The sequence below is a fragment of the Puntigrus tetrazona genome, chromosome 23 (assembly GCF_018831695.1).
Source record: "Puntigrus tetrazona isolate hp1 chromosome 23, ASM1883169v1, whole genome shotgun sequence".
In the NCBI taxonomy this organism is placed as follows: Eukaryota; Metazoa; Chordata; class Actinopteri; order Cypriniformes; family Cyprinidae; genus Puntigrus; species Puntigrus tetrazona.
In genome coordinates, this window is record NC_056721.1 from 7,732,475 (window position 1) to 7,759,504 (window position 27,030).

At 41.2% G+C, this 27,030-nt stretch overlaps 1 protein-coding gene across 8 annotated transcripts in view; it reads left to right on the plus strand.

Annotated features, from left to right (window-relative positions):
- Nucleotides 1-27,030, plus strand: part of myt1b (myelin transcription factor 1b) — an 80,749-nt gene that overhangs the window by 48,171 nt on the left and 5,548 nt on the right. For 5 of the 8 annotated variants that reach the window (XM_043225219.1, XM_043225220.1, XM_043225224.1 and 2 more), the window contains 18 exons: nt 7,075-7,175; nt 10,526-10,580; nt 11,864-11,894; nt 12,944-13,006; nt 13,649-13,926; nt 14,730-15,638; nt 17,635-17,769; nt 17,976-18,066; nt 18,354-18,473; nt 20,233-20,447; nt 20,682-20,872; nt 23,119-23,382; nt 23,471-23,625; nt 23,722-23,784; nt 23,996-24,064; nt 24,265-24,327; nt 24,965-25,048; nt 25,946-26,167. In XM_043225219.1, the coding sequence (XP_043081154.1) occupies nt 7,075-7,175; nt 10,526-10,580; nt 11,864-11,894; nt 12,944-13,006; nt 13,649-13,926; nt 14,730-15,638; nt 17,635-17,769; nt 17,976-18,066; nt 18,354-18,473; nt 20,233-20,447; nt 20,682-20,872; nt 23,119-23,382; nt 23,471-23,625; nt 23,722-23,784; nt 23,996-24,064; nt 24,265-24,327; nt 24,965-25,048; nt 25,946-26,167 (3,109 nt within the window). The remainder of the gene's footprint in view (nt 1-7,074; nt 7,176-10,525; nt 10,581-11,863; nt 11,895-12,943; nt 13,007-13,648; nt 13,927-14,729; nt 15,639-17,634; nt 17,770-17,975; nt 18,067-18,353; nt 18,474-20,232; nt 20,448-20,681; nt 20,873-23,118; nt 23,383-23,470; nt 23,626-23,721; nt 23,785-23,995; nt 24,065-24,264; nt 24,328-24,964; nt 25,049-25,945; nt 26,168-27,030) is intronic. The other 3 variants (XM_043225221.1, XM_043225226.1, XM_043225222.1) reach the window with 2 other exon arrangements.

Here is a 27,030-nt window from a genome sequence, read left to right on the forward strand (position 1 = left end):
AGATCAAGGTTAATGGCTTTTTGCGTTGAAGGGTGCCGCTTTATTTTGGCATTTCATCCTTATCGCACTTGTATGATCGATGATTGATTTTATAATCTTTGAAGTGAGACGTTTGCGGGCGCGAGCGGCGGAGAGGGATAGCGCGAGTGCACGCTAGAAGAAGCTCCGGCGGAGAGTGTGTGTGGAGTTGACACGGAAAAAAAGTGATGGAGAAACAGTCGGCTATGGCGCTCTCGTGCGAACGCGGCGATGCCTGTTTGTTTTCTCACTTTGCCGCGGAAATCCTGCGCGCGTTTGATCCTGATGCGATGAGTCGGGAATGCCGAGTCGATATCCCTCAGCCCGCGCGCGTATTCTCCAGCATAAACGCTGATAAATGCGCGCGGCGTGCGCTAGTCAAAACTGTTCTTTTCTCAATCCACTTGATCGCGTTTTGAGCTTCACGAGCGTGCGTGTGCTTGCGTGTTTATAATTCACCCGTTCGCCCGGGCTCGGGGTGATCGGCACCGTAAGTGCTCACTGTCATGTAGTTGTATAATCTCCATCTTTTTTTGGCACACGTACGGAGTTGCTTCCATATGGCTCGGTGTAATTAAGGTCGAACAATGGGCGTAGCGCAGGACTCCCGGCCGAGCGCACGAATGGCGTGGAAGAAGAAGAAGGAGGGGTGGCCATTTGATTTTCTGCAGCAGAAAACAGAGTGGAGAGATGCTCTCTTTAAATGTCAACCGCCCCTGGTGAGATGCGCAGAAGAAAAGTCATGAGAGTTGAAGCAATAACGCCCATCCTCTGCATCCATCCCCCCGCCCCTGTTCATTTCTAATGAGTGATTAGTGCGTCTGTGTCTCGTATTGCTCAGTATTCCGGGGCTAATGTGTTAGACATTCACTATTGTATGAAGTATAATATCAAAGCACCTGCAACCAAGATGGTGGACGTAGTGAACGTGAATGTGTTTCATCTGAGAGTCAGTTATGTGATCATGTAATCACAGTGGACCTAGGCTATACTGTGTGTAATATATATATATATATATATATATATATATATATATATATATATATATATATATATATATATATATATATGTGTGTGTGTGATAGTATATTATTATTTTTAAGAATATAATATCTGGCCATTGTAGAGCCAGAAGCTTCATAGCATGAGAAAAGTAACTGGAGTCGGCTTTAAGTGTTTTGAGTGTGTGACTAACTTCTCGCAGTCTGAAGCTTCTGGGTCTATGACAGCCAGCACTTCCAGATCAGATCAGTGCTGTAGAAGAGAGCAGGGAGTGTTGTAACACGGGATGAGGTGTAACACCATCAGTTTAACCAATTACAAATGAGCTACAGGGGTGAAAGCACCACTACACATGAGCACCACCCTCACCAGGTGACGACACAAGTCAGGAGTCTCCGTGTAAAATATAAAGGGTTCACAGGACCAAAAACCCTTCATCTCTGGTTCATACTTTCTTTGTGTGTGCTTTTGAGGTTTATGGGGACACAAATGTGTTTATTTTTATCTAACAATGCATAAAGTTTCCTGTGAGGGGTAGGTTTAGGTGTAGGGCTTTAGAAATAGTTTTTACAGCATAAAGACCATTACGCTTACAGAGAGTCCTCATGCACCACAAATACCAGTTCATGAAAAAGATTCCAGGTATGAAATGAATTAGCAAGTTTTGTTGTTTAATTTGATGCATATCTTATGAGAAAAAACACAACTTTTCCATCACACCTGTTAATAGATTGCATATAATGAGACACGGTAAACAGTTCTTAGTTTTGAGTGGGAACATCGCACTGTTGACATATTTTTCTACATTTGTTTTCGATTTAATTAGCTGATTTTAATTAAGACGTTTTCCGCTGTGAATTAACATGTTTATAATGAAAGGAGAGCGTGGCGATTAGTACATTTACATTTGATTATCACAGCAATAAATGCACGCACTGTATTTTAAGTGCTCTTGTTTCGTGCAAGTGCTAGCCTACAAGCTAATGTTTTTTGTTTTCGGTTTGGAAACCGCATCAAAGTGTGTATGAAAGTTTGAGGCGAACAGCGAAGGCCCCGTCGTTCGGGAGCAGCCTATCGCATTTTAGCGAAATCCACTTGTCACGATATTCAACACTGTATTCAACGAAGGTCACCTGAGCGCAACATTGATTCATGGGGTCGTTTATTTTATCTCGCTCGCCTGGAAACCGGTTTTAGTAATAACTTTCACAAGATCCTATCTGTTTGCGGAAATTGCGCAGAATTGCGCAGTCGCCAGGAACCTCCAGAGTTTAATAAAAGGAGACGCTCGCTATCTGTTCGGTGGGGGGAATCCTTGCAAGTTTTCCCAATTATTTCGTTAATATACAACCGAACAATGCGCTCAGGCTTATAAACAAACGAGATCATGTGGCGCACGCGGCTCTTCTCACCCGAATCACGAAATCCGGGTCTTCATAGATCGCCGTTTAATCTCATCCGCAGATTAATTCCGGTCATATTCAAGCCGGGCTGTTTGCGATGTACCGGCGTCGGTGCTCATTTTGGGTCGTCGCTAAACGCTCGAAATAGGCGCGTGTTTATCGTTCGGTCCATTGTACGGAAGGGGGAAAAAAATTCAAAAGTGGAAAAACATAAAGATGTTTCGCTGCAGCAGGTGCCGAGGGTTTTCCGGAAAGGAGAGAGTAATAAACATGTGGAATGGAGCAGCTGGGCCAAATTGCGCTCTTCTCATTCAGAGCACAGCAGAAAGCCACGCCACCAGGGCCGAGGGTCAGGGTCGCCCCTATCATTAGTGAAGAAAGGTGCCATTTAGAGCAGCCTTTAAGCCTTGAAACACTGAATTGCGTGCGGTTGAATTGGTCGGTGATTTAGAATGCATGTTTATGCTGTTTTGAGTCTCGCGCGACAAGCGCGCCATTGTTTGTTTACTCGGAGTTTTCAGGCGGTGCTGTTTCGTTTCGTTTCGGTGTTTTCGACACATCTTTCAAGGATCGCTCTACTACTTCCCTTACTAAAATATCCTTTATTATATATATTTTTTTAAACGGCTAGCTACGTGAAGAAAACAACTTCACTTTAAAGTCTGTTTAAAATCTCTATTTTTAATTTAAAGTTTGGTTCGTTGTTCAGAAGCTATCTTTTAAGAATGCTTGTAGTTTGCTCCTGTGGCCTCTTAACTTTTACTATGTTCCCTATGACTTCTGCATCTGAAAGGTGCCTCTAAACTTTAAGCTAGGCTCTAAACTCTAAGCCGTTTTCATTGGACGCTTGAGACTTTCGTATTCGTGAATGATTAAAAGAATAAATGCATGGTTTCACTTTTTCCTCTACAGATCTGTGTTCACGATTAGCCATAAAATACGCAAACGGCTAATATGATAATCATGAGATCATATTTTTGATGCTAAAATAAGACTGATTTAAGAACAAGACCGTTGCACGAACGATTCAATGACACTAAAGATACTCAGAAAGCTTGCCGCCATCTACTGTCATATCTGTTTAACGAATCTGAATGAATCTATTAAGAATCAACCATTTCTGTCTCTCTCCAGTACTTATGAACAGGTATTTCCGAGACAGTGCTGGAATCACTCTTGAGCATCAGCTTTAAAGTACATTGATAGTTAACCTCTTTACTTGTCCGTAACCTTGAGAGGATTTTCTGTCTATTTAAGAAACTCAGACAAAGGCAAATTCTGCCGTTGCTCCTTTAACGCAGAGTCACGCTCTGAGTGGGCCTCTTTCTGCTGCTCGTGGTTGTCATGGTGTTTTCCGTGGTGCGTCATAAAGAAAAAAAGATTGCCCGTAGCTCTCAAAGGCACTTTGACTCGTTTTGACATGAAGGAGAGTCTAATTTTATTACTCGCTGCTGACTTTCAGGCACAAGTCGATTTTTTTTTTTTTTTTTTTTTTTAATCTCCCGGAAAGAAAACTACAATCCGCCCGTGAACGTTAAATGTGTTTTGATGGCATTGTTGTTTTCATAGTAATTAGGTTTGGGTGCGTCTCGCAGGCTAACGTTATACGTTCACCTTTGCTCTTGTTAAGAGCTTTCCGTTTGTTCTCTAATCACAAAGTTGGAGTTAAATCTGCTTAACTGGAGCAGAGAGTGCAGATGTGTCACCCGTGGATTACCGTGAAGGCATCCATCCCCGTTTAATCTAAACTATGGATTTATGTCTGTCTCAAACAACTCTGCATCGCTATGATGGATTTCGGCTGCATGACATGATTTTCTTGATTTGTTTACACTCGTCTCTGTCTCTTTTGCCTGTCTCGCGGTAGCAGAACCATCACGGATCATTTATTAATCTCTTGTTCCTCCCGTAGTGTAATACTTTAAAGTGAACCTCCACAGAAGCCAATCGCGTAATAGTCTCTCCAGCCCAACTGTAAGCGATGAACTGTTTAGCTTTATTAATGTTCCCTTTCGCTTTAGAAGAAGCGGCACCTGAGCCGTCAAGATTATAGAGGTGGATTACGGGGGCCGTGCCATTTCAGAGGGCCCGGAAAATGTGGAGTCGGCTGTACGGCCCGGGTTTATGGTGAGGTTTTAAAGAGCCCTTTGCGCCTCGCAGTTCTGTTTATTTGGCTTGAAATTTGTAGAATGAGAAAAAGCCGGAGAGCGTTGGGGGGGAAGGATGCACAGTAGTGCTGTTGTAGTCACTTTTTAGAAGAGGGCTGAAAGTTGATAAATAAGCGTTTTGTTCCGTGCCGGCGTGGGAGTGTGTGTGTGTAAGGGGCATTGGAAATGCTTTTACTGACAATGCCCTACAGCTTTCTAACTCTGATGACTGGCATCCTGCCTGTCTTTTTCTGGGTTATTGCTGCTGCACAGAGTTTTAGGAGGCAAATCAGATCTGCCTGCTTTGTTTATTTTGTGCTTGCTAAGAGAGAAGGGCAGATGTTAGAGGGGGAAGCGAGTCAGAAGCTAGGCATGTTTAAAGGCTTCTCTTTTACTGACAGCAAACTCTTTCTCTTTCGCTCTCCTGCTCTTTGGCTCTCTCTCTGAGAGCGCGAGGTGAGTTTTAGTGCCCCGTAAGAAACAGATGGAAGCCTGCTTTAAAGGAAGACAACACCAGATTGAGATAAAGGTAAAGAGAGGAAATGAAAGGAAAAAGAAAGGCGAAATGAGAATGGCAGATGTGTCATACCTCTCACTACAATATATCAAAAGTGAAAACAGTCATTCTTACGGAGATGAGGATCCTACTGCAAACAAACTGTTTCGCTTCGGAAGTGTTTTTGTAAAAAAAAAACAAAAGAAAGATTTGCAATTTGAAAAAAATTAATCAAATAATAAAAAAAGAAATATAATTTATATATATATTTATATAATTTTATATTATATTATATATTATATATATATATATATATATATATATATATATATATATATTATATATATATTATATTTATATATATATTATTTTATATATATTTTATATATTTTAATTTTTTTGTTATATTTTAGTCTTTATAAATAAATATATAACAACCTTTCACTTAAGTTTTTTTTTTTTTACTAAACACTACAAAAATGTTACATTGTCTTTTATGCTTGAGATTGGAGATCTTCGTGATTCAACACAAAGTTCTCTGGTGTCCTCTGATCATTTTAAAGGCAAAGCTTGACGGGTTAGCGTAGGTTTTTGAAGGATTTCTCACGCATCTTTTGAGAGTTTGTTGCCTACAGTATTGTTGACGGCTAAACAAAAGTGAGTTACGACCTGTGCCTTAGTCTCAGCTGTGAGATTTCACGAACATTGGCTGATCCGTGCTCATTGATGAATGATTATTTTAACGCATTCTGCGTTTGATGGCATGAGCGTGTTAGCGCTTGAGCAGAAGGGATATTTTCACATCTGATTTTATTGATACTCTTTTTCCATTCTATCACGCGTGTCTATCATATGTGTGCCAGAGGGGGTGGGGAACGGGTTTATGAAAAGATGGACTATTACCCTGATGAAAAAAAGAAAGGAGGAGGGGAAAAAAATCTGATTTATGGTTGATTCATTATTTACTGACCAAATTCCCTCCCCCAGCACGGGCCTGTCTCTCTGACCCCTCCCCTCTCTTACACTCCTGCCTGCTAAAAGCTCAATAAAAATGCACAAATGTGATTGATTCTAATAGCAGACTGACAGAGCTTCCAGCTGGGGTGTTTTAGCATGCATATGCATGCGCGTATGTGCAAGTGTGAGTTTTTCGAGTTCTTGCCTCTCTTTAATTAGAAGTGCATAGGTCACATGTGTAAAAGGCCCAGCCCCCATCATGACCTGTCAAACTGTCACTTCACACATTTGACATTATGCACCTTTGAGTCAACACATAAATGTGCTATATTTGTGCTGTCAATATATTATATTAGTTGATGCATTTCCTCCCAAAGATAAATGTCACTTTTAATTTTTTTCGACCGGTCTATATAGGGGTGATAAAATGCATTTTATTTTATTTTTTATGATTTTATTCACATCTCAGAGCAATATTTTTTCTAATTTTTGTGATGCATGAAATTAGAAATATTAGGGCAGTACATGAAAAAAGCTAATAATTAATATTATTATTATTATTATTTTAAACAAAAAAGCATCCTTTCATATGTTATATTATATTTTTCTAATATTTTACTAATTGAACTTCTTAAAACTGGCATAAGAGTTTTAAAAACACATGAAACCAACTTTGATGTAAAAAGTGGATTTCTAAGACTCATGCTTTAAGGTCCTTCCTTTTTCTTTACCACGAGTGCTCCTATATATCATTGACCCAGGTGTGTGTTTGTGCACTTGTGTGTGTCTTGCTGTTGCCACGGAGGGGGTTGTGTTTCCTGTGCTGAGGCTGCTGCTTTCAGATGCAGGTGGACAGGTGATGAGATGATCTGGCCGTTTCACTGCTGAATCAGTCCGTTACAGCATCCGAACCGAACGCTCCTTTGCCCTCGCTCCGCAAAACTCTTCCGACTGCCAGCGCAGATGCTGACGTGACTGTCTTTTCCCCTCATTTTCATTTTTTCATTTTCACTTATTGCCGTCTCTCTCTCTCTCTCTTTCTCTCAAACAGAAAATGAGTACCGGGGGAAACTCCTGAACCAGCGCTGGACGCGAGGAGACAAGATCAGCCGCTGCCGGCCCTCTCTCAGACTGCAGAGCCGACCAATCAAAGTGAGTCGCACGGGCCCGCCCGGCCAATCATCACGCAGAAATTCGGGCTTCCTGCCAAGTTGGCACAATTAGAGGCGAAAGAGGGTTATACATTTATGACATTCATCAGTTCTGTCTGTCAGCACACTGTGAAAGGAAGTCAGCGTTGTATTACCGCAATGTACGCAGTTCATGCCAGCTTGACCTAGAATGGGTTTTGGCAGAGCAACCTAACCCCCCCTCCGAATGAGCCAAGATTTTAAAGTGTCCCGCATCCCGTAATTATGAAGAATTGGGCTGTTCAGCTCAACCTAATTTCATTTTTAGAGCTTTCTTGCATTATTTAGGAAAACTGGAGAGGTTTGAAAGCGGGGATGTCCTTGAGCTGCTTTTGTTTGCTATCTTTCATCAACATAAAAGAAAGTCTCTCCCTCTCTCATCCTATCGCCTCCCCCCTTCGCTTTTTCTGCTTAGGTGTGTGTTTTTGCCTTTAAGTGGATGCATCCCTTTTCCTCCTCTTTCACTCTTTCTTCTTCACGCTTTTTATTTGGAACAGCCCATGTTTTCAGCCATCTATCTCTTTCACTTCTGCATTGGGAAATTCTTTGGAAGAGATTTCTAATGGGGATGCTGGGATGAGGAGAGAAAAAAGCGCGCACGCAAGAGAGAGAGAGAGAGAGAGAGAGAGAGAGAGAGAGAGAGAGAGAGAGAGAGTCCTCGCTCTCTCCCGTGGGCCCATAAATGTATTTTTTTCACTCTGATGGAAAGAGTTCATCTGAAGCGATTGATTTATCGATCTAATTTGAAATGTTTAAAGGGTTGCAGTTGCAGGCAGCTCTTTTAAGAGCATCCAATTAGATAATACCAAACTCCGACTGATCAGCGTCATCCAACTGTGTGCAGAGGAATCAGAGCCAAGCTTATTCTCATGCTACCACACGCTCTTAAAAGAAAACACACGAGCCAGCGTGCGTTTATGCACGCGCACAAACATAAAGCTCTCTCGGTTGTCAGTCAGAGCGTTAACTCCGCTTCCCTGATGGATGGCTCAGATCTCCTTGGCGACCGTATCGGCCTCCTTTAATTGGCCGATGCTTTCCGCAGGTAATTTTGGAGATGTCAGTAGTCCTGTCACTCCAGCGACGGTTGCCACGCCAGGCCCGGTTGCGTCCTTTTCTTGTAAATGCGAAAATGAATAAAAGCCTCATTTATGCGCACCGGAGGAGGAGGGGTGACCTTCTTTGTGAAGTCATTGCCCCCAGCCAGCAATTTACATAGAGCTGTCAGAAGAGCACGAAGAGCGACTCCGTCCGCTTGTATGGAGAAGAGAGGGACACAATTAATAATGTTGCACGCGGCCCTAAGGGATGCGCGGACGTCCTCGCTAAATAAATAACAAAAAAATAAATAAATAAACAAATGTCGGCTTTATCTTAGCGTTTGCGTTTTTTTTCTGCCAATTCTTCCGACATCCCCAGTTCTCGAAATCACTCACTCATTTCTCCGCCAACGGTTGTAATTAAAAAACGCCGGGGAAGGACAGATTTGAAAACATTAAAAGGCCTTTGAACGATATTACGAAAGTAAGATGACACCGCTCGTCGCAAACACCTAGGCTCCATGCAGATTTAATGAGGCGGAATTCGAAATAAAAAAGCAATGCAAACTCTGAAGCGCTCACCTATTCGAAAGAGATGCGTAGCTATGGTTACACAAACATGAAAGCCGCACGGGCCCCGTTTGATTCGTGTGTTGACGCTAAGGAGATGGCAGTGGAAGCTACAGTGGGAAAAGAATGAAACGACACGCATCTGCCCCTGGCTTTTGTGCTGGGGGTCAGAGCGGTCACAAAGCTTGTTTCGGAGATACAGAGAGGGCATAGAAGCCTCGCAGATGGGCCAACCGCGCACAACACAACGCTCAGTGTTTGCGTCCGCCGTCTCCCGGGAGCTATTTGATCATCAATGTGAGAAAACTTTCCTCTTAGGCCGGAGAGTCGAGCTCGGAGTGTGAGAAGCGAGTATCGGCGCGCATAAAGCCGGCTTGTTGCTCAGAGCGCGTGTGCTTGCGATCAAAACGCCCCTGGGAGAGGAAGAGAGACTCTCTGTGCACCTGTCTGCCCGGATACACACACACACACACACAGCCAACTTTCAGCGGCCCGTACGCAAACTCCCTCGAATCGAACACAACACACTCATTATCCGCCCGAGCTGAAAAGTCGGCAATCAACAGGAAGTGGCACTGCCAGAGAGAGTGCGCAGGGATAAAAAAGAAAGAGAAAGGGAGCGTGTGAAAGAGAAACTCCTCTGTGAAAGTGCAGTGTGCCCTTGCCAGCTCCAGCGCTGTATTAAAGGCGGCAGCTGGGAGCGGGGTGAGCAGCGCTCGCCGAGGGTCAAAAGGAGAGAGTTTCGTGGATTTTCAAGGATTCCGTTCCATTTAAATCGCAGTAAAGTAATCAAAGCTAATGGCGCCATTGTGCCGCCAGAAAAGATCCAATGGCTTTACAGTGAGCAGACTTCCCTGCGTCTGTGTGTGTGTGTGTGTGTGAGCGAGACTGAGAGGATTGACACCTGCTCCTTTTGTGCCCGAAAGCGCAGCGAGTGTTGCTATCGGGGACTCTGTGCGGGAGGAATTACAGTGATTTGGAGTGCCTGTGTTTGTATTATTTCTGTCGCTGCGGTTAATATTGCTATTGTAATTACCACTCGAGCTTGCCATGGGGCCGTGAACGCAAATGGGCTCCTCTGGCAGATGCCATGCTCTGCTGTGTCCGTCCAATCAGATTGATTGTTCAGGGCCTTTAAATTATAAGCTGATGTGGAGTAAAGAAGGGTGAAGAGGGAGAAAATGCAGAAAATGTACTGAGATTTAAAGATTGGTTTTATTTAGATCCATCTGTCTGTCTGTCTATCTATCTATCTATCTATCTATCTATCTGTCTATCTATCTATCCGTCTATCTATCTATCTAGCTATCTAGCTAGCTATCTATCTAGCTAGCTATCTATCTATCTAGTCTTTTTACTCTTGTCTTTTATACTCTGTCTATTCATTTGTCTGTCATTCTTTGTCTATCTATCTCTCCGTTGATCTTTCTGTATTAGTGTTTGCAGTATAAAAGAGAAAAATTGCTCAGTGACTATTTACAGTTTGAAAGTGTTTCCTATACATTATTCATGACTTCATTAACCTGAATGTATGGTGTGTCTGTGTGACTCTGAGTCTGTGTGTGTGTGTGTGTGTGTGTGTGTGTGTGTGTGTGTGTGTGTGTGTGCGTGCGTGCGCGTGTGCGTGCATGTGTTAGCTTGTCTTACTCTTTCTCCTCCATTTATCGCTCTAGTCCTGACTCTCTCTATTTCTCTCTGACAGATGAGTTTGGATACTGATGACAAGCGCACTCGCACACGGTCCAAAGCAGGAAGAGGTCAGTGAACCCTCTCTCTTTCTCTCGCTCTGTCTTTCTCTTTTTCTCTCACCTCTAAAACTCATTTCTTTCACTGGTCAGCTGAGCATGTCTTATATGTTCGCTCTAGGCATATCTAATATTTTAGCTTCTCTCAAATAATCCTGCTCCTGGAGTCTCTAGAGGTCCTTTTGCAAGAAAATCCTATTCGCTATGTAACATTCAGTTAGTTTAAATGGAGCTTTGTGAGAGAAAAAAAAGAGCATTCAGCCAAACGCAACGTCGAAAGTTAAAGAAATGCTTTGAAATGTTACAATTTTATATGCATGACGAGATTATCCAAGTGTTTGTTTTTAGAGGAATGATCTGGGTTCAGTAAAAGTTCAGCTCTATAGACAGCAAGCATCTCCAACATACTGTCAGAACTATCACCATCAGTAATTCTGGCTCACTTTGTAAAAATTGTTTATAATACACATGTAACAAAAAGTCAATGGGTTAAGGCATCCAGTAAGGTTAAAGCACTTTAATTCTGCTATACACAAATGTGTTATTTGAGCTGTAAATCATCCTTTTAGCATATGGGCTTTCATTATAGTCAGCACAGCTTATGCTTATGAAATATTAATTTCTGTAGGTGGAGTTCCAATTACAAAACACAGTTACATGCTGTAGTACTTTACAAAATAGCAATGCCATTTCATTACTAGTATTCTGATGCATGTAATGTTAATGTTTATATTGTCATGAGTTTAGTTACAGTTTTTTAGTTAACAGAATGTTTTTGCTGGTTTTAGAAATGCTAAATGCATTAAACCCAACATTTCTCTGTAGCTAATATACTGCAAATGTATTTCTCCCGTGCATTACTTTTCTTTGACAGTTTTTATTGTTTTTAAATAAACTGATTAAAGAAAGGCTGTTTTTTTTTTGTTTGTTTTATTTTTTTTTACCGTCTGCAGTTTTCTTCTGATTTCACCACTAAACTAAACTGGGACAATTAATCATATTTTTGTGCTGATTTGTGCATATTGTACATTTTTTCCATCAAGGCTTGATGTTTTGGCTGACTCAGGTGTTTATGTCTATGTATATACATATATATGTACTGCGTGTGTGTGTGTGTGTGTGTGTGTGTGTGTGTGTGTGTGTTTTCTCTTGGTAATGCAGTCATGAGTCTTACTGCATATGGCCTCCTGGGTTTATATATATTTGTGATTTATTGATTGTGGTTCTGTGCAATTATTTACGGCTTTAGATTTTTCTGCTTAATTTTCTGTTCCTGATTGTCTCTCCCTCTGCAGTTCCCTCGGAGATTGTTGGACAGGAGCTGAGGTAAGACAGATTAGTTCAGTAAAGTTAAATATGTTTTTTTTTCCCCCCTCTGCAGCATTTTTTCTTTGTTTTAAATCCATGTTTAGTCATGTTTTGGTTCGCAATGCACGCCGCTTTACAAACAAAAACCATTTTAATGTAACAACCAAACTCATTCTCAACAGTTCTTATCATCAAAACAATTACTGACAGCGATAGGAGTCTTCTAAAAGTGTGGGGTCCACGGGTTATTTACACTTGGCGCTTTTTCTTAGCCTGATCAAGCGTTTGTTTCAGATGGCCAGTGTCTGCTAGTTCTGCGCGTGAGGCATATTAAAGCCTCATGTTCTCAGCTTGTCAAGTTATTCTCCACATTTTCCTCTCATGGTCAAGTGCGCTATGAAGTTTACAAGAGCGGAATTTATAACGGCATCAAAAACACTCGCTAGCCATCAGGGTCACAGAAGCTGCTCATGGCCGTTTTCTGTCACAGATCTTAAACAGCTTAAAAGGCGACCTCAAAAGATGCATTCATACTGCATCAGAACAGAATAATAAATACTAAGACATGATATGTTATGTATGGAATTGTATATACATAATATCGTATTATTGATCTTGTGTGTTTTTCTATACAGTATATACAAGATCGATATTATGTTAGTATGAAATATTATACATTATATATATATATATATATATATATATATATATATATATATATATATATATTGTGTGTATATAAATATATAATATATTAAAATGCACAAGATTCAAGTTCAGGTAATAAATGAGAATGTCAATGAAACAAATGTACAAAATACTAGGCATTTCTGCGAAAGGCAGAAGGGATTTCATGTAACGAAAGAAGGGCCGCCACAGGAAATGAAAATCAATCACTGCTCCATCGTATTGACGAAACAATTATTTTGCTAAATTTAAAAATCTATGTTTGTTTGTTTTGCGCTGCCCGTGGAAATGCGGCTCCTGATGAACTATTTAGCGCACAAGCACCACAAAATAACAAAAGCTATAAAGCATCTCTAATTTGACCCCCTCTATCTGTTCAGCTGCCCTACTCCAGGATGCAATGGCTCAGGCCATATCAGTGGCAAATATGCCCGACACAGAAGGTACGACAGATGACATGCCCGTGTGGTGCTCCGTAGCCCCTGATTCACCTCCCTCTGCGGCCACATAGCCTTTCCTGATCCCGAACGCTCTTTAGCCCGTAGTCTAGATCATCTTAATCTTCATCTCTTCCTCTGATAATGACAATCTCTCTCTCTTACTCCCGCTCTCTCTAATAGAGGTCTTTAGGCAGGGTATTGATTATTGGAAAGATATTACAGTTATGTTTATTTACACGTGTATACATTCAGGAAGCCATTTGAGATGCTTCATGTTTATAGATCTATCTCCGCTGCCCTTCCGATAGCGAGGCTTTCTAGGTGAGGGCTTTATTGAATTCCACCCTCCACCTCTCCCTCCTTTCTCTCTCGCTCTCTGTTTCTTATTTTATTGTAGTATAATTAAGTGTTCCAGTCAACTGGCTGTGATTTATAAAGGCTTTTAGCCAGCTCACTGCCCCCTACAGGTCAATATCCAGTATCGTTCCATTTCCCATTTCTCCATAGACAGTTTAGCATGGCATGCTTGGCTTGCACGTGTGTGTAGTTTGCATGTTTTCATTGTTTTCACACAGCAAACGTCCTTAATGTTGCATTCCCTGCTGTCAAATTTTCTAACTCATGACCATTCTTCTCGTCTTATAGTGCTTTGAGTTGCCCATTGGCCAGAAAAAGGCGCCTACAGGAAGCAGAGTCAGAGCTACCTGCCTCCAAGAGGAAGTCTCACCCTCTGAAGCTGGCGATGGATGAAGGATTCAACGCAGAGAGTGAGGGAAGCGGAGAGGAGACGGAGCTGAGGGAGGAAGATGAGGAGGAGGAAGAACAGGCAAAGCAGAAAGCTAGCCATCAGGAGTGTGAAGAAGAGGAGCAAGCCACGCAGAACACAGAGAGCACCAACACAGAGGAAGAAGATGGAGATGAAGGTGAGCGGTCAAAAATGACCAATAAAATCTGAATAGGATTGATAGCCTGTTAAATACAGTTACATTCATACACAGATTGATTATACGCTCTTTAACCAAAATGACTGCTATACATTTTTAGAAGTCACAACCTGAGTTAGAGCCCTAATTTCATTCAAAGGAATTGCATTCAACTAGTTGACTTTCACATCATTGACATACAAGCATTGCACCTTTTCTGGCTTATTCTTTTCTGTCAATGTTGGAGCTCCAGACTCTCTCAGGTCACAATAAATGTTAGAAAATAAGGTGTTGTGCAGTAAGAAAGCGTTCCTGTTAAATGTTGAAGGGCAGGGAAAAAAATAACAAACCGGGAGAGTTTTTACAGATTACCTGAGAGTAAAAAAAAGCAGTTGTCAAAAACAGTTTAGAATGAAACTAAATCTTTTTAGATCCAATACAAAATCTTGAAAAGAGATACTTTCTTCTGTGAAACAGAAAAGCAGATATTTTATGTTCTTTTGTGCATACAATAAAAGGCAACATTGGACCCCACTGACTTTCATTATCTAGAAGAAAACACTGAAACGTCAAAATATCTTCTTTTATGTTCCACAGTAGAAAGTCAAACTGGTTTAGAACAACATGAAGGTGAGAAAATAATGACAAAATATTCATCTTAGAGTGAACTATACCTATAATATGTAGGTTTTACTTTGGACTCTTGCTGTAATGCGTACTGGACAATTTGAGAGTAAAACCTCTGACAATGTAAACATATCTTTAGAAAAGGACACATTTTAATATTTGTGTCTCTCACACAGAGGAGTGCATCATCATTGAGGCATCCAGCACAGAGAAGCCCCAGCTCTCATCCTCTGAGGATCTCTCAAACTATCAGCACATAGTGGCCAACTCAATGACGCCCCTCAACAACGGTGCCATGTCACCCCAACAACAACAGTCCATCACAGTGGAAACACAAGATAAAAGCCCTTTCAGGGAACCAGAAGAAGAAAAGAAAGAAGACGATGAAACAAAAGAAACGAGGAACCAAGTAGGAGTTCTGATGTCACAAGAGGATGGAGTGATGAAAGGTGAGATTAAAGATGAAGAAGAGGACATGCACGCTGAGAGCCAGAGGGAGTCAGACCACCAGTATTTTACTGAGGAGATGGAGACACAACAGGCTGAAGAAGAAGATGATGAAGATGATGATGATGATGATGATGATGATGATGATGAGGTGTTGAGGTCTGAGATTAAAAGAGAAGAAACATACAAGGAAGTTAAGTCTGAAGAGGAAGGGGAGAGAAACACCACCCCTTCGGTTATCACTGCCACTCAGGGATCTCACGTAAGGGAAGACTATGTTTCCCATAAACTTGCATTGCCAGAAAGCTACGGCTCTAGCAGTAAAGCCGCCGCAGCATCTCCTGTGGTTATCGAAGTTCAGTCTGAGGAGTCCGAGAGGGATGCTGACATGGATGGTAACGATGACGATGGTGACGACGACAGCTTGTCTCAGCGATCAACGGTGGCGGACGAGTCTGAGATGTTTGACATAATGCGGGGGAACTTGGGGTTGCTGGAGCAGGCCATTGCTTTGAAAGCCCAACAGGTCAAAGCTCATCGTGAGCTCAGCCGCATTCCTGAACACCACCGCTTCTTTCCTCTCGACGACCGGTCCGGCAAACACATGGAACATATCCGCAAGAGCTGCTTTGGAAAAGGTCAGATATTTCTCATTTTACCTACCAACCCCTGTGTCCTTTTTGTGTGGAGTTTTCTTAACATTCAATTGTGACAATTTTAATAAGAATGTTTGCCATACGAATGTAACTTTTTGTGCAAACATAGTTTTATGAAATCTTTACAGTGTTAATTGTAATCAATTGTTGTAATGTTATGTTAAAATGGCTTTACAGTTCTTACATAAACTCTTACAGTAATGCAACAATTTGCATGAAAACATTTTCCCTTAAAACCATGCAATTGAAGTTTGCAATTTGCACTGAAATTCATTTTTACATAAATGGATTCACAAGTATGCAAAGACCTGTGTATATTATTGTATATAATCTAATGCAATTTATATAAAAATGCTTATGCAAAGTCTTTGCACAGTATTTACATAGTTTTTAGAGAGAAAAAATAAACTGTTGCATGAACGTGAATGTAGTTTTTACAGTAAGTATTATAATGTTTATGTAAAAATGCTTTGCACAGTAATTTTTAAAAATATGATTTAATCTATCTGTAAATTATTTTGACTCTATAAAGATGTTGCTCAACCCCTTGTGCATCAGTTCAATTGAATAAAAAAACGGTTACAACTTAACTATTTTTGCAATATTCTTGTGTTAATTGTATGTAATATTACATAGTATATATGTAGAGGTGTAATAGTATCTTCATAGCTTTTACAAAAAAACATGGAAATTGTTGCACTAATGAGACAATTTTCATAATAATGTTTGTAGGAATTAGTAGGCGTTTTCCGTTCAATCCAGTTGATTAAAGAATTGTCACGAAATATCTTTACATAGTACACTTTCTGTTAAGGTGTTTCTTATAATCAGTTTTCACATCATTGCGAAAATGTACACAATACTCATTTTGCGTACAGAAATTCTTTCTACTTGTGTCTGAGCAATGAATTTATACACACTCTAATGCTACAAAGTGCACTCAGACTGCTATTTAAACTTCTCACATATGCATTTTTCAACACACCCTACACAAGCGCTCAAATATCAACAAATTCTCATAAATAAACACCCACACATGATTAATCAGAAAGAAGATTAAAATGGCAAGCTCTCGCTCAGGCAAAGAACTGCAAGATTAATAATGGGGGAAGCAATCTGGAGAGTATAAATGGGTCAAATGAATTGGTTTCCATAGATAAACTCCAGCCTTAGTCTATAATTACTGAAGCACTTAGAAAGAGAGAGAGAGAGAGCGAGAGAGTTGAAGGGGAGAGAGGGTGTGTGTAATTAGATTGGTTTGGCACGTGTTTATTTGTTTATTGGTTTTGTTTGTGGTGTTGTTCTGCTCTGGGTTGGCACCGTGCCCGGTCCGTGTGGCGCTGGATTCAGCCGAGCGCTCGGTAGGGCTCCACACCCCCTCTATAACTGGCCTCCTCACGCTCCGACCAGTTTTAATTAGGAGGTGCATGTCTCGTTAACATTTCAACATTTAATTAAGGAGCCACTGGAGCGCACATGCAAGCTCTTTCTCTCTCTACGTCTCTCACTTTCTCTCCTTTTTCTTTTTTTCCCCACTCTCTCTCCCGTCTGTTTTTCATGTTTTTCGTTTCTGCCTTTGTCCTTGCGCCTTCGTTCATTTACCTTGGACCCCACATACTTTTGCGCTCTCTCCTCTTGTATAATATGGAGATGTGCTTTGCCAATGGTAAAGTCTGTTTAATGAGCTCCATTTTTCAGTAGATAGTCCAATAAACCCCAGCGCACCCTCACTGAAGATAATAATCCTGTACGGAAACATCCACCTGCCCAAACGCATAATGATCGTAATTATCACCGTAAATGTGCCCTCTCATGGGTCCAGAAGCAACTTTAACAACTTCCAGAGAGAATGAAACCGAAGAGCGTGTTTGTGTGCAACGTGTGTGGGAATATGCCCATCTTTTGTACATTTCTGTCCTGACAGAAGTGATAATGTCTTCAGATAAGGTTTGACTGACAGGTGTTTTGCTGCCCACAGAGAGTTCTAGATCAGAGAAGAGAGAGATCAAATGCCCAACCCCTGGGTGTGATGGAACGGGTCACGTGACGGGACTTTATCCCCACCACCGCAGTCTGTCAGGCTGCCCACACAAAGATCGGATCCCTCCAGAGAGTGAGTCGACATCAAACTACAGACACATCTTTTGATTGTGTGATAATCTGCAGCAGTAAAGACAAAACACTGCACTTTAAACATCTAGTATTGTGCATGTCCCTTCCTAAGCCTCTCATCTCTTAGTTCAAAATTGATAGATGCCGGTAGAGTTGTCTTTTCGTTGACCTGTTCCTTCCTGTGCTCTGATTGCTTTTTCTTCTCAGTTTTGGCCATGCACGAGAATGTCTTGAAGTGCCCAACGCCAGGCTGCACTGGTCAGGGTCATGTCAACAGCAACCGAAACACACATCGCAGGTATGGAGTCTCCTTTTTCGGCATGGTTTTCATTTTGGCGACGATCTCCAAATGTGTTTAAATAACGACAATACAAGTTCCAAAAGGTGGTTTCTGCAGCAAAGCCGTAGATGAACCATTTTGGTTACCCCAAAGATCCTTTCCGATTAACCATTTTCCTCTATAAAAAAGGAAATGTTTCATGAATATTCTTTACGGAACCATCAACAGCAATTATGAAGTTCTATTTTAAAAAAAAGAGTAGTTTAGGTCCTCACACATTCTTTTCATGTTTTCTCCTCTTTCAGTTTGTCCGGATGTCCCATCGCTGCTGCCGAAAAGCTCTCGAAGACTCACGACAAGCAACACCTGCCCCAGCCCATGGGCGAGCACATCAAGGGCAGCCCGAACTCCGACCGTGTTCTCAGGTGAGGCCTAAGCCCAGATGAAACAAACCCAGGAACTGAAAACATCAGCGTTTGTTCCTGTTTTTCCCAGCAACAGCAAACGTGCCCCCGCGTTCGGTCTCCTCCTGTCCTTCAGCTTCCGTGTCAGCAGTATGTGTCCGTCAAACGTACCTGCTGTGGTTGGTTAGTCCAGCTGTCAGTCACCCCAGGACTGAACTCACTTACCACAGCACGATTGGTCAGGCATTTCGGAACGTCGGTCCTCCCTTTCCTTTGCCCTTCTAATAGAACACAGCCTGCCATTTCATGCTGAGATCGGGCCTCAAACCTGCTAGTCTAATTACGCCACTGATAAGCTAATTATGGGACTTACAGGGCATGGAGTATTGGAAAAATAATTACTTTCCTTCAGGAAGCATGTCTGTGGTCAGACAAAGCAATGCGGATTATGAAAATAATAAGCAGTCCTCTCTTATTAGTGTTATTCTGATTTAAATGAGCGTCAGTTCACTGAGAAAGCCCATTAAGGGAAGATGTCGACAATGAGAAGTCACCAGAGAGACCTTTGACGGCTCCGCATGCCACCCCTGCTAATGGGATGCGCTGACTAATGAAGAGACAGGAAGCAGAGGCTAATATACTTTACATGCCATTGTCACGCACATCAACGCACGCAGGTGTGTGCGCGCGTGTTTTCCTTCAAACCGTGTCTGGTTCACGCTTGAAATCCGTTAATGATGTTAAATACAGAACACAGTGTCATAGTCCACAATGACACGAACACCCACATGCTAGCATTCTTTAGCTAGTTTCCAAAACCTGGCAAGCCTCCTACTGCCTACTTCTAAAACGGCATCCTTACCCTGACTAAAGCATTTAGAATGCTCTACATGAGCAGCACTCAACTCGCAATGGATTTAGACGGAAATAAGTCAATTCAAGATTGATAGCATCTTAAAATAAAATAATAAAAAAACTACAAGTCCTATGTACTAGTCCTAGTACTATGAGTCTTGCTAAGCTAAAAGATCAAAAGATAAGCACAGAACTGCACAGCACAGACATATTGAGTACAATGATCAATTTTAATTACACTGAATAATATTTCTCGTATCATCTGCCATTGCAGTTCCTTCAGGGATTGCCTTCTCTGTGAAGGACACATGCACTGCAGCCTTAGAATTTAGTTAAAATGTGTCATATTAGGAAGCTGCTTACATTTTTTTAAACAGTGTTCACATCAAGAGCATCTATGATGCCTTAAAATGCCGTCTCAGTAGGTAGCTCACTAGTTTCTGGAGCACAGCAAATGTCTTTTCAGAGTTTTTCTTCAGAACAGAGAAAGGGCCGCAAGGGCTCACGGTTCTTCAGGAAAAGGAGTCGGTTTTAGGGCTTCAATTCCATGCTATACGATATGCTAATGTGCTCAGTGCTGATAAGACACTATTTAATCCTCTTCTCCTTCAGTCACCCTGCTTTAAAACGCTCTCTCTCTCTCTCTCCCATTTACTCTTTTACCAGCTATTTATCTGTGGGACTTTTCCTTCCTTTTTCTTTTTCGCTGTATCTTTGGCTCATTGTCAGTCTTTCAATTCCGCTTCTCTTCTGCTGTCTAATTCCAGCCCACTCTTTCACTCTTGATCTTTTATGCTCACTTACACTTATCCTTTTATGCTTCTTTTTTCTTCACTGCAGGGATATTGATTCTTTTGTAGAGGGAAAAAATTATGGAACCTTCTCTCTCTCTTCCTCTCTCTCTCTCTCTACCCATTTTTTGCAGGCCCATGTGTTTTGTGAAGCAGTTGGAGATTCCTCCGCATGGCAGCTACAGGCCCAGCCTCGTCCCCGCCACGCCACGCGCTAATTTGGCCAAGGAGCTGGAGAAGTACTCCAAGGTGTCCTTCGATTATGCAAGCTTCGACGTGCAGGTGTTCGGCAAGCGCATGCTCGCCCCAAAGATGCACACCAGCGAAACTTCACCCAAAGCCTTCAAATGTGAGCAGGATTAGTCACGGTTTATGAACGCTATGTATAATACACTCCTTGCAGAGCAGAAATGTGTGTAAATGGTGTTCTCTGTGAATAGTACGGCTAAGGTTTGAGATCCTTTATTGTCATACGTCGAGGTTAGCAGTAAGTGAGTTTGGGAGAGTGTTCTTCAATAAAAGGATCAAGAACTATTTATAATACTAAAATTACTATTAACTAGATGTTCTCTTTTCCCCATAGCCAAACCTCCATTCCCCAGGGCCTCTCCCCCAAGTCCCAGCTTGCACGGTGGTTATGGAAAAAGCTCCTCCAGTGGCTATGATTATTCCCATGATGCCGAAGCTGCCCACATGGCCGCCACTGCGATCCTCAACCTGTCCACGCGCTGCTGGGAGAGACCAGAGAACCTCAGCATCAGACAACAAGATAAGGTACGGAGTTCGATTAAATAAAGCTTTAGAATGGCAGTGAATGGCGGATGAGACTTTGAAACCCAAAAAAGTACATCCATCCATCATAAAAAGTGCTCTTCATGGCATCAGGGATTAATAAAGACCTTCTGAAGTGAAGCGATGCATTTGTGTAAGAACAATATTAATGTTTGAAACTTTACAAACTCTGATCTTTAGCTTCCGACATTTAATGCCTATAGATTAGTGTTGTTTAGTAGCCAACTTAGTAAAAAACCTAGTAGTAATGCCCTTAACTAAACAGAAAAATATTTAGTAGCTTAGCTTAATGTTTTATATAAGTGTTGGGTAGCTTTGACAAAACAAAAGCTAGCTGAGGCAATAATCAAACTTTTTTACTCAAGTAGCATTAGGAAGTCATTTGAGCAATTTAGTTCATTTGGATTCATTCTCATTTCATTTCAATAAACTGACAAAAAAAAGCACAAATTCTTTTGATCTAAGTCTTTGATCAATAGTGTCCTCAGAAGTCTTTATAAAGAATTTAGTTTTTTTGTACCGAAATAAAATGTAGCTTAATGCAGCTGTTGATTCATTTATTCAAATTAGGCTGTTTTCTAGTCTTATTAGCTACATTTAGTTTAGTATGTGTTCGAGTGTGATGCTGTCGCTCTAATTAAGATCCTTATTGTTTCTATTGTGCCAGATGAATGCCGCTCTGATTTACTCTGATCTACTTTAGATGGCTTAACTACTTTAAATTATGAGTAACTTAGCAGGCTACCGTTTCGAACTAGCTTCTACAACAATGTCACACCATGTGTGGATGTATAATAGTTATTAAGAGTGGTTTATAATGGTTAGCATCCATCGATTGAAGAAAGTCTGTCTCTATGTGAGATTGATCTTCAGCAGGGTTTGTATCAGATGAACGTAGCGTTAGCGAGAATGCGTTTGCTTGCTGTTGGGATCTTATTGCGTCATCTCTCCTCCCTTTCATCTGTCCCTCCGTTCGTTTCATCCTTGTCTCCTCTTCATGTTGTTATTGCATTAAGTTGATAGTGAGCTCCCTAGATAGGGCAGGACCAGGTGCTCCATGTTCTTTTATTCAATATTTCCATGGTTAATGCAAATGAGAGCATCTCTCTCTCTCTCTCTCTCTCTCGTTCCCTCAATTTCCTGTCCCTTTTTCTTTCTTTTCTTTCCTTGTGCCTTTGCACACCCAAAAATACAATCTATCAGCCTCTCACCCCCCTCCTCCGTCGGAGAACTCTGGGATCTATACTGTAATTGGAGAAGCTCTGTCCTCGATATTGTGATTTTTTAAAAAAGCTTTCTCCTCAGCCCAGGGAGTGACTACTTCATCATTTTTCGATTTCCTGACATGTTTTTAGCAGAAGGGGATAAAAGGGGAAGATTAATGGGCAGAAAGGCCCAGTGGCTCAACGCTAATCAGACTGGGACTGCTCTGGGATCAGTGCCTACTGTGTGTGCTCATCTCAGACTTCATATTCACACACAAATATGTAAACACGCCAGTTTCAGCACTAATCCATGCATCATCCATCTACATACAATAGGAAAATATGTAATTGATGTTTTAACGTGTACTTTGTTGTTAAGCTTTATTCCGTGTTTGTTTGTTATACACAGATTTTAGTTCAGAATTTTACTTTTTTGAGCAATAGGCTTGCGCGGCCTTGGCCTACAAGCACCCACTCCATTTACAAACTGCCACTACATTTACAAGCACCCTACAACCCCCGTATTCACAAACACCCACAACACCTAAGATATACCCAACACATTTACAAGTACCCACAAACACAACATCTTACAAACACACACAACACCTTCCAAACACAAACACCCAACAAAAGTGTACAGCATTTACAAACACCCTGTAATCACCCACCGGATTAACAAATACCCACAACACCCTACAAACACCCTAAAACACCCACTGCATTTACTCTTTTACAAACATTTACTTACAAATGCACCACATTTACAAACACCCCGGAATGACCGACTGTATTTATGAACACCCACTGCATTTACAAACACTCACAACACCCACATTTACAAGCACCCTTGACACCTTGCAAACACTCACTGCATTTACAAACACCAACCATATTTGCAAAAAACAATCTCGTTTTTGTGAAATGTAAAATAAGATTTAAATTCTGTAACATGTACTTTTTTCAAATCATCATCACAAACCCGGTTATTAATTGTTAGTGATTTTATTTTTTCTGCTGTAGAGCATGGAAATTGAGGTGGATGAAAATGGCACCTTGGACTTAAGCATGAAGAAGCCCATAAAGAGAGAAGCGGGCATGTCTTGCGCCAGCCCTGAAGTGCGTTCCCCTGATCTGTCTTCATCATCTTCATCATCATCCACATCTCTTCACCATGGCAACAGCAGCATCTCGCCCCACTCTTTACACACCTACAAACAAGAGGAGTGGGAGGGGCCTCTGGACTACACCAAACCCAATCGGCAGAGAGAAGAGGAGCTAGAAGAGGTACGACCATTTCCTGTTTCATTTAAATGAGGCCTGATCCATCTATTGTTGTGCAAACCAGCATAATATACATTGTATTTTCGTACAGATGGACCACAGCGCTCAGTCATTTGCCTCTTCCGACCCTGAGGATTGCGACATGATGCAGGACAGCCTTGAGGACAGGAAGTACCCAGGAGAGGTCACAACTCCAAGCTTTAAGGTCAGGTTCCAGCCCAAGGACAGCAAGAAAGAACTCCTACTGTAAGTCACATCTAATCTGCATTCATTTTTGTGCATGAATTGATATTCAGCACAATGGAATCATTTCACTCAGGCTTGTGTGTATATCCCTTGCAGGTGTCCCACTCCGGGATGTGACGGCAGCGGACACATCACCGGAAACTATGCATCGCATCGCAGGTACACAGCGTTCAGGTCACCTCTCTGTGCTTATTTTGCCTTCAAAGGGGAGATATCAAAAACAACAAGACATCACATAGATGTTATCTTTCTCTTGCTTAACTCTCGCCTGCTCTTTGCTTTTTACACTGACTTGGGACGTTCTGGGTTCTTTTCGCTTTATCTTTCCCTTCTCTCTTTTTTCCCTCTTGTTCCTTTTCAACATTTTTAGCCTGTCTGGGTGTCCTCTCGCTGATAAGAGTCTTCGGTCCCTCATGGCAGCACACACAGCCGAACTCAAGTATGTCTGCTCTACTTCTGATCTTGTCCTTTGTTCTTGTTCTTGCTAAATGCTGCTTTTACTCTTTTCTTGATATGAAAACAGCGCAGTACTTAAAAGTCAATTTAATATTATTCCAAACTTGCACATTGACCCTGCTGGTCAAGTTTAGTTCGGGTATTACAACCCAACACATTTAACGTTTGACTTCAATTTCCCAGATGTCCAACTCCAGGATGTGATGGTTCAGGCCATATCACTGGTAACTACGCGTCTCACAGAAGGTATGGCCCGTTGAACAATCCCTCCCGCAAACATATCAAACACAAACAGGACAGAGAAGTTTAGTGATAGCTGTATGTTAGACACACACAAGTATATGCTACACTTCATTTATTACCCGTCCCCATTATTGAATAATATTTTATATAGGAAACAGACCCCAGATCTTGTGTAGTTTTCTTTCTTCTCTGTTTATCTAAAAGCTTGCTGAGGTCACTGTTTCCTAACCAGGCATGAGATATCAAGCTGTAAATCTTGCATATGTTGCGTTCAGTAGCCCCGCCCACACTAAATTATCATTGGCCCAAACTCCACATAGCTGTTGAAAGATTCTGGTAAATTGGGCCATTTTTTGCCATCTCAATGAGGAAAAGTGTCCCAATTTACTTAAGTTCACCTTATATTACATATCAAATATGTTTCGATTGGCTGCGATTTTGTCGCATCATGTAGCATTTTACTTGAATTGCTGGAGCCCCTATGCATCGTGCCTGGTTAGGATACGGTGTATGCTTGCATCTTTCTTAATAGTATTTGAGTTTGGTTTCTCCTGCATTGCTATGGGTCAGTAGTGCTGGATCCTTATTGTTCTGAGTTTCTAGCTCCTCTGATCATGAGCTGCATACTCTCTATTTTCAGTTTGTCTGGGTGTCCACGGGCCAAGAAAGGTGGAATAAAAACAACTCCCATCAAGGACGACAAGGAGGACTCCGAGCTCTTAAAGTTCGTACTGCATAGAAAGCCCAAGGCTTTTCCCCCTTTCTTATTGTACGGTAAAAAAAAAGACACAATTTAGGCAGGAATATTGTAATGGAATGATCAAATGTTGGATAATAGGTTTGTCCAACCACACAGTCATTTATCAACAGTGTAAAGCAGTTTAGAAAACCCCTGTTCATTCAAACAGAAGTGATTTAATCAAGCATTTCCATCTAGAACCACTTGTGATCCCAAAATACTGTTTTTGTTCTACTTTGTTAAATATCACCTTGGCAACCTTCCAAATAACTCACTCGTACATGAGCTTATGAGTCAGTGCATGGAGCCCCGCATGGCCAACTAGCGCTAGTAATGTTCGAATTCTTTTGGGTAAAGGCCTCGTGTGTTTTATCCCATTGTACAACTTCTAAAAGCAAGAAGACAAAGATGTCTAGTTACACTGCTGAGGAAATAAAAACTGTGAACAATGTATTACAGCACAGATGGCTCATGGGGTACTGAAATATTGCGCATGTTTTTGTTAGTAAGTCATCTGCAGTGCAATGTGTGGGTTTTTGTCTTCTTGTTTTTTTTGCGACTGCCAAGCGTAGGAGCTTTTTATCCACATGATTCCACTCCAGTCAATGAGCAGCCGGCATATGGCAGCACTCAAGCTCCCTAAAGTGTAAAAATGTCTTTTTTCAGTTTATTTGAATGTTGTAATATTCACAGTCACTGTTGGGCAAAGTATGTAGCTAAATACGGCCCTCTTTACAAAACTTGAATAGAGACTCGAGTGAGACAGAGAGTAAACAGATGGTAACTGAAGTCAATAGCAAGGTGATATTTCTGCTCTCACATACTCTAACCACACTCATATGTTTTATTTGCTCTGTCTTCATCTTTTTCTTTCTCTCACAGATGCCCAGTCCCGGGCTGTGACAGCTTGGGTCACATCAGTGGGAAGTACGCCACTCACCGCAGTGCATATGGATGCCCGTTGGCGGCCAGGCGGCAGAAGGAGGGTTTGCTGAACGGGTCTCCTTTTTCTTGGAAGGCGTTTAAGACAGAAGGCCCAACCTGTCCCACACCAGGATGTGACGGATCGGGACACGCCAACGGCAGCTTCCTCACCCACCGCAGGTACTTGAATGGCGAGAATATGGTTTTGACAGCCATGTTAAATATGTACATTTGTTTTAAATTTACACCCATCGGAGTGAGTTTGGGAGAGAAACCTGTTTAGAAACAGTTATTATTTTTACATAAAAGTGCAGTCACATTAGTGGGGCCCTATTTGATTGGGAATAGTTTTTCAAGAGGAGTTTAGAGAGAAATGTTAAAGTCTGTGTTTTTCCTCATACAACCACTATTTAAATTTCAGAGCAAATTGACATATATAAGAATAAATATAAAATTAAGGACAGCCAAATCGTGGAAACTTTATACTGGGAATTTTAATATCAGTGTCAAGATAAAGATTTTCTGCTTTACTATAAGCAGGCACTTAATCTCATGAGTCAATAATGTTTTTATAATAAATGGAAATTGTATTTAAAAAAATAATTAATAAAAAGATTAGTCATATGTGATGCTCATTACCACAGTACCACAGCTTCTGTAATCACCACGGAAATGTAAGTCCCATCTGAATCTTATATAAAATTTACAGACGTGGATTTGATACAAATTGTAACTAAAACGTTGTTCAGAAAACTAGTCTCATCTGAATAGTCAATAATGTAGCGATACATCAAACACTGTTTACTCAAACCAAGGAGTTTTATATTGGTAAACGTAGTGCATGTTCTGTTTAAAGTTCAACAAACTTAATATTTTCATCTTGCATATTATAACTTCTGGTTTCACTGATTTTCCTACAGAATTTAACAATACAAAGGTAAATATGGTAGCAGCTAAATAGAGAAATTACACAGAAATTACACACTCTACCTTTAGGTTTAAGGGTACTGGCCAAGTCTCATGTGCTGTTAAGTTTTGTGCAT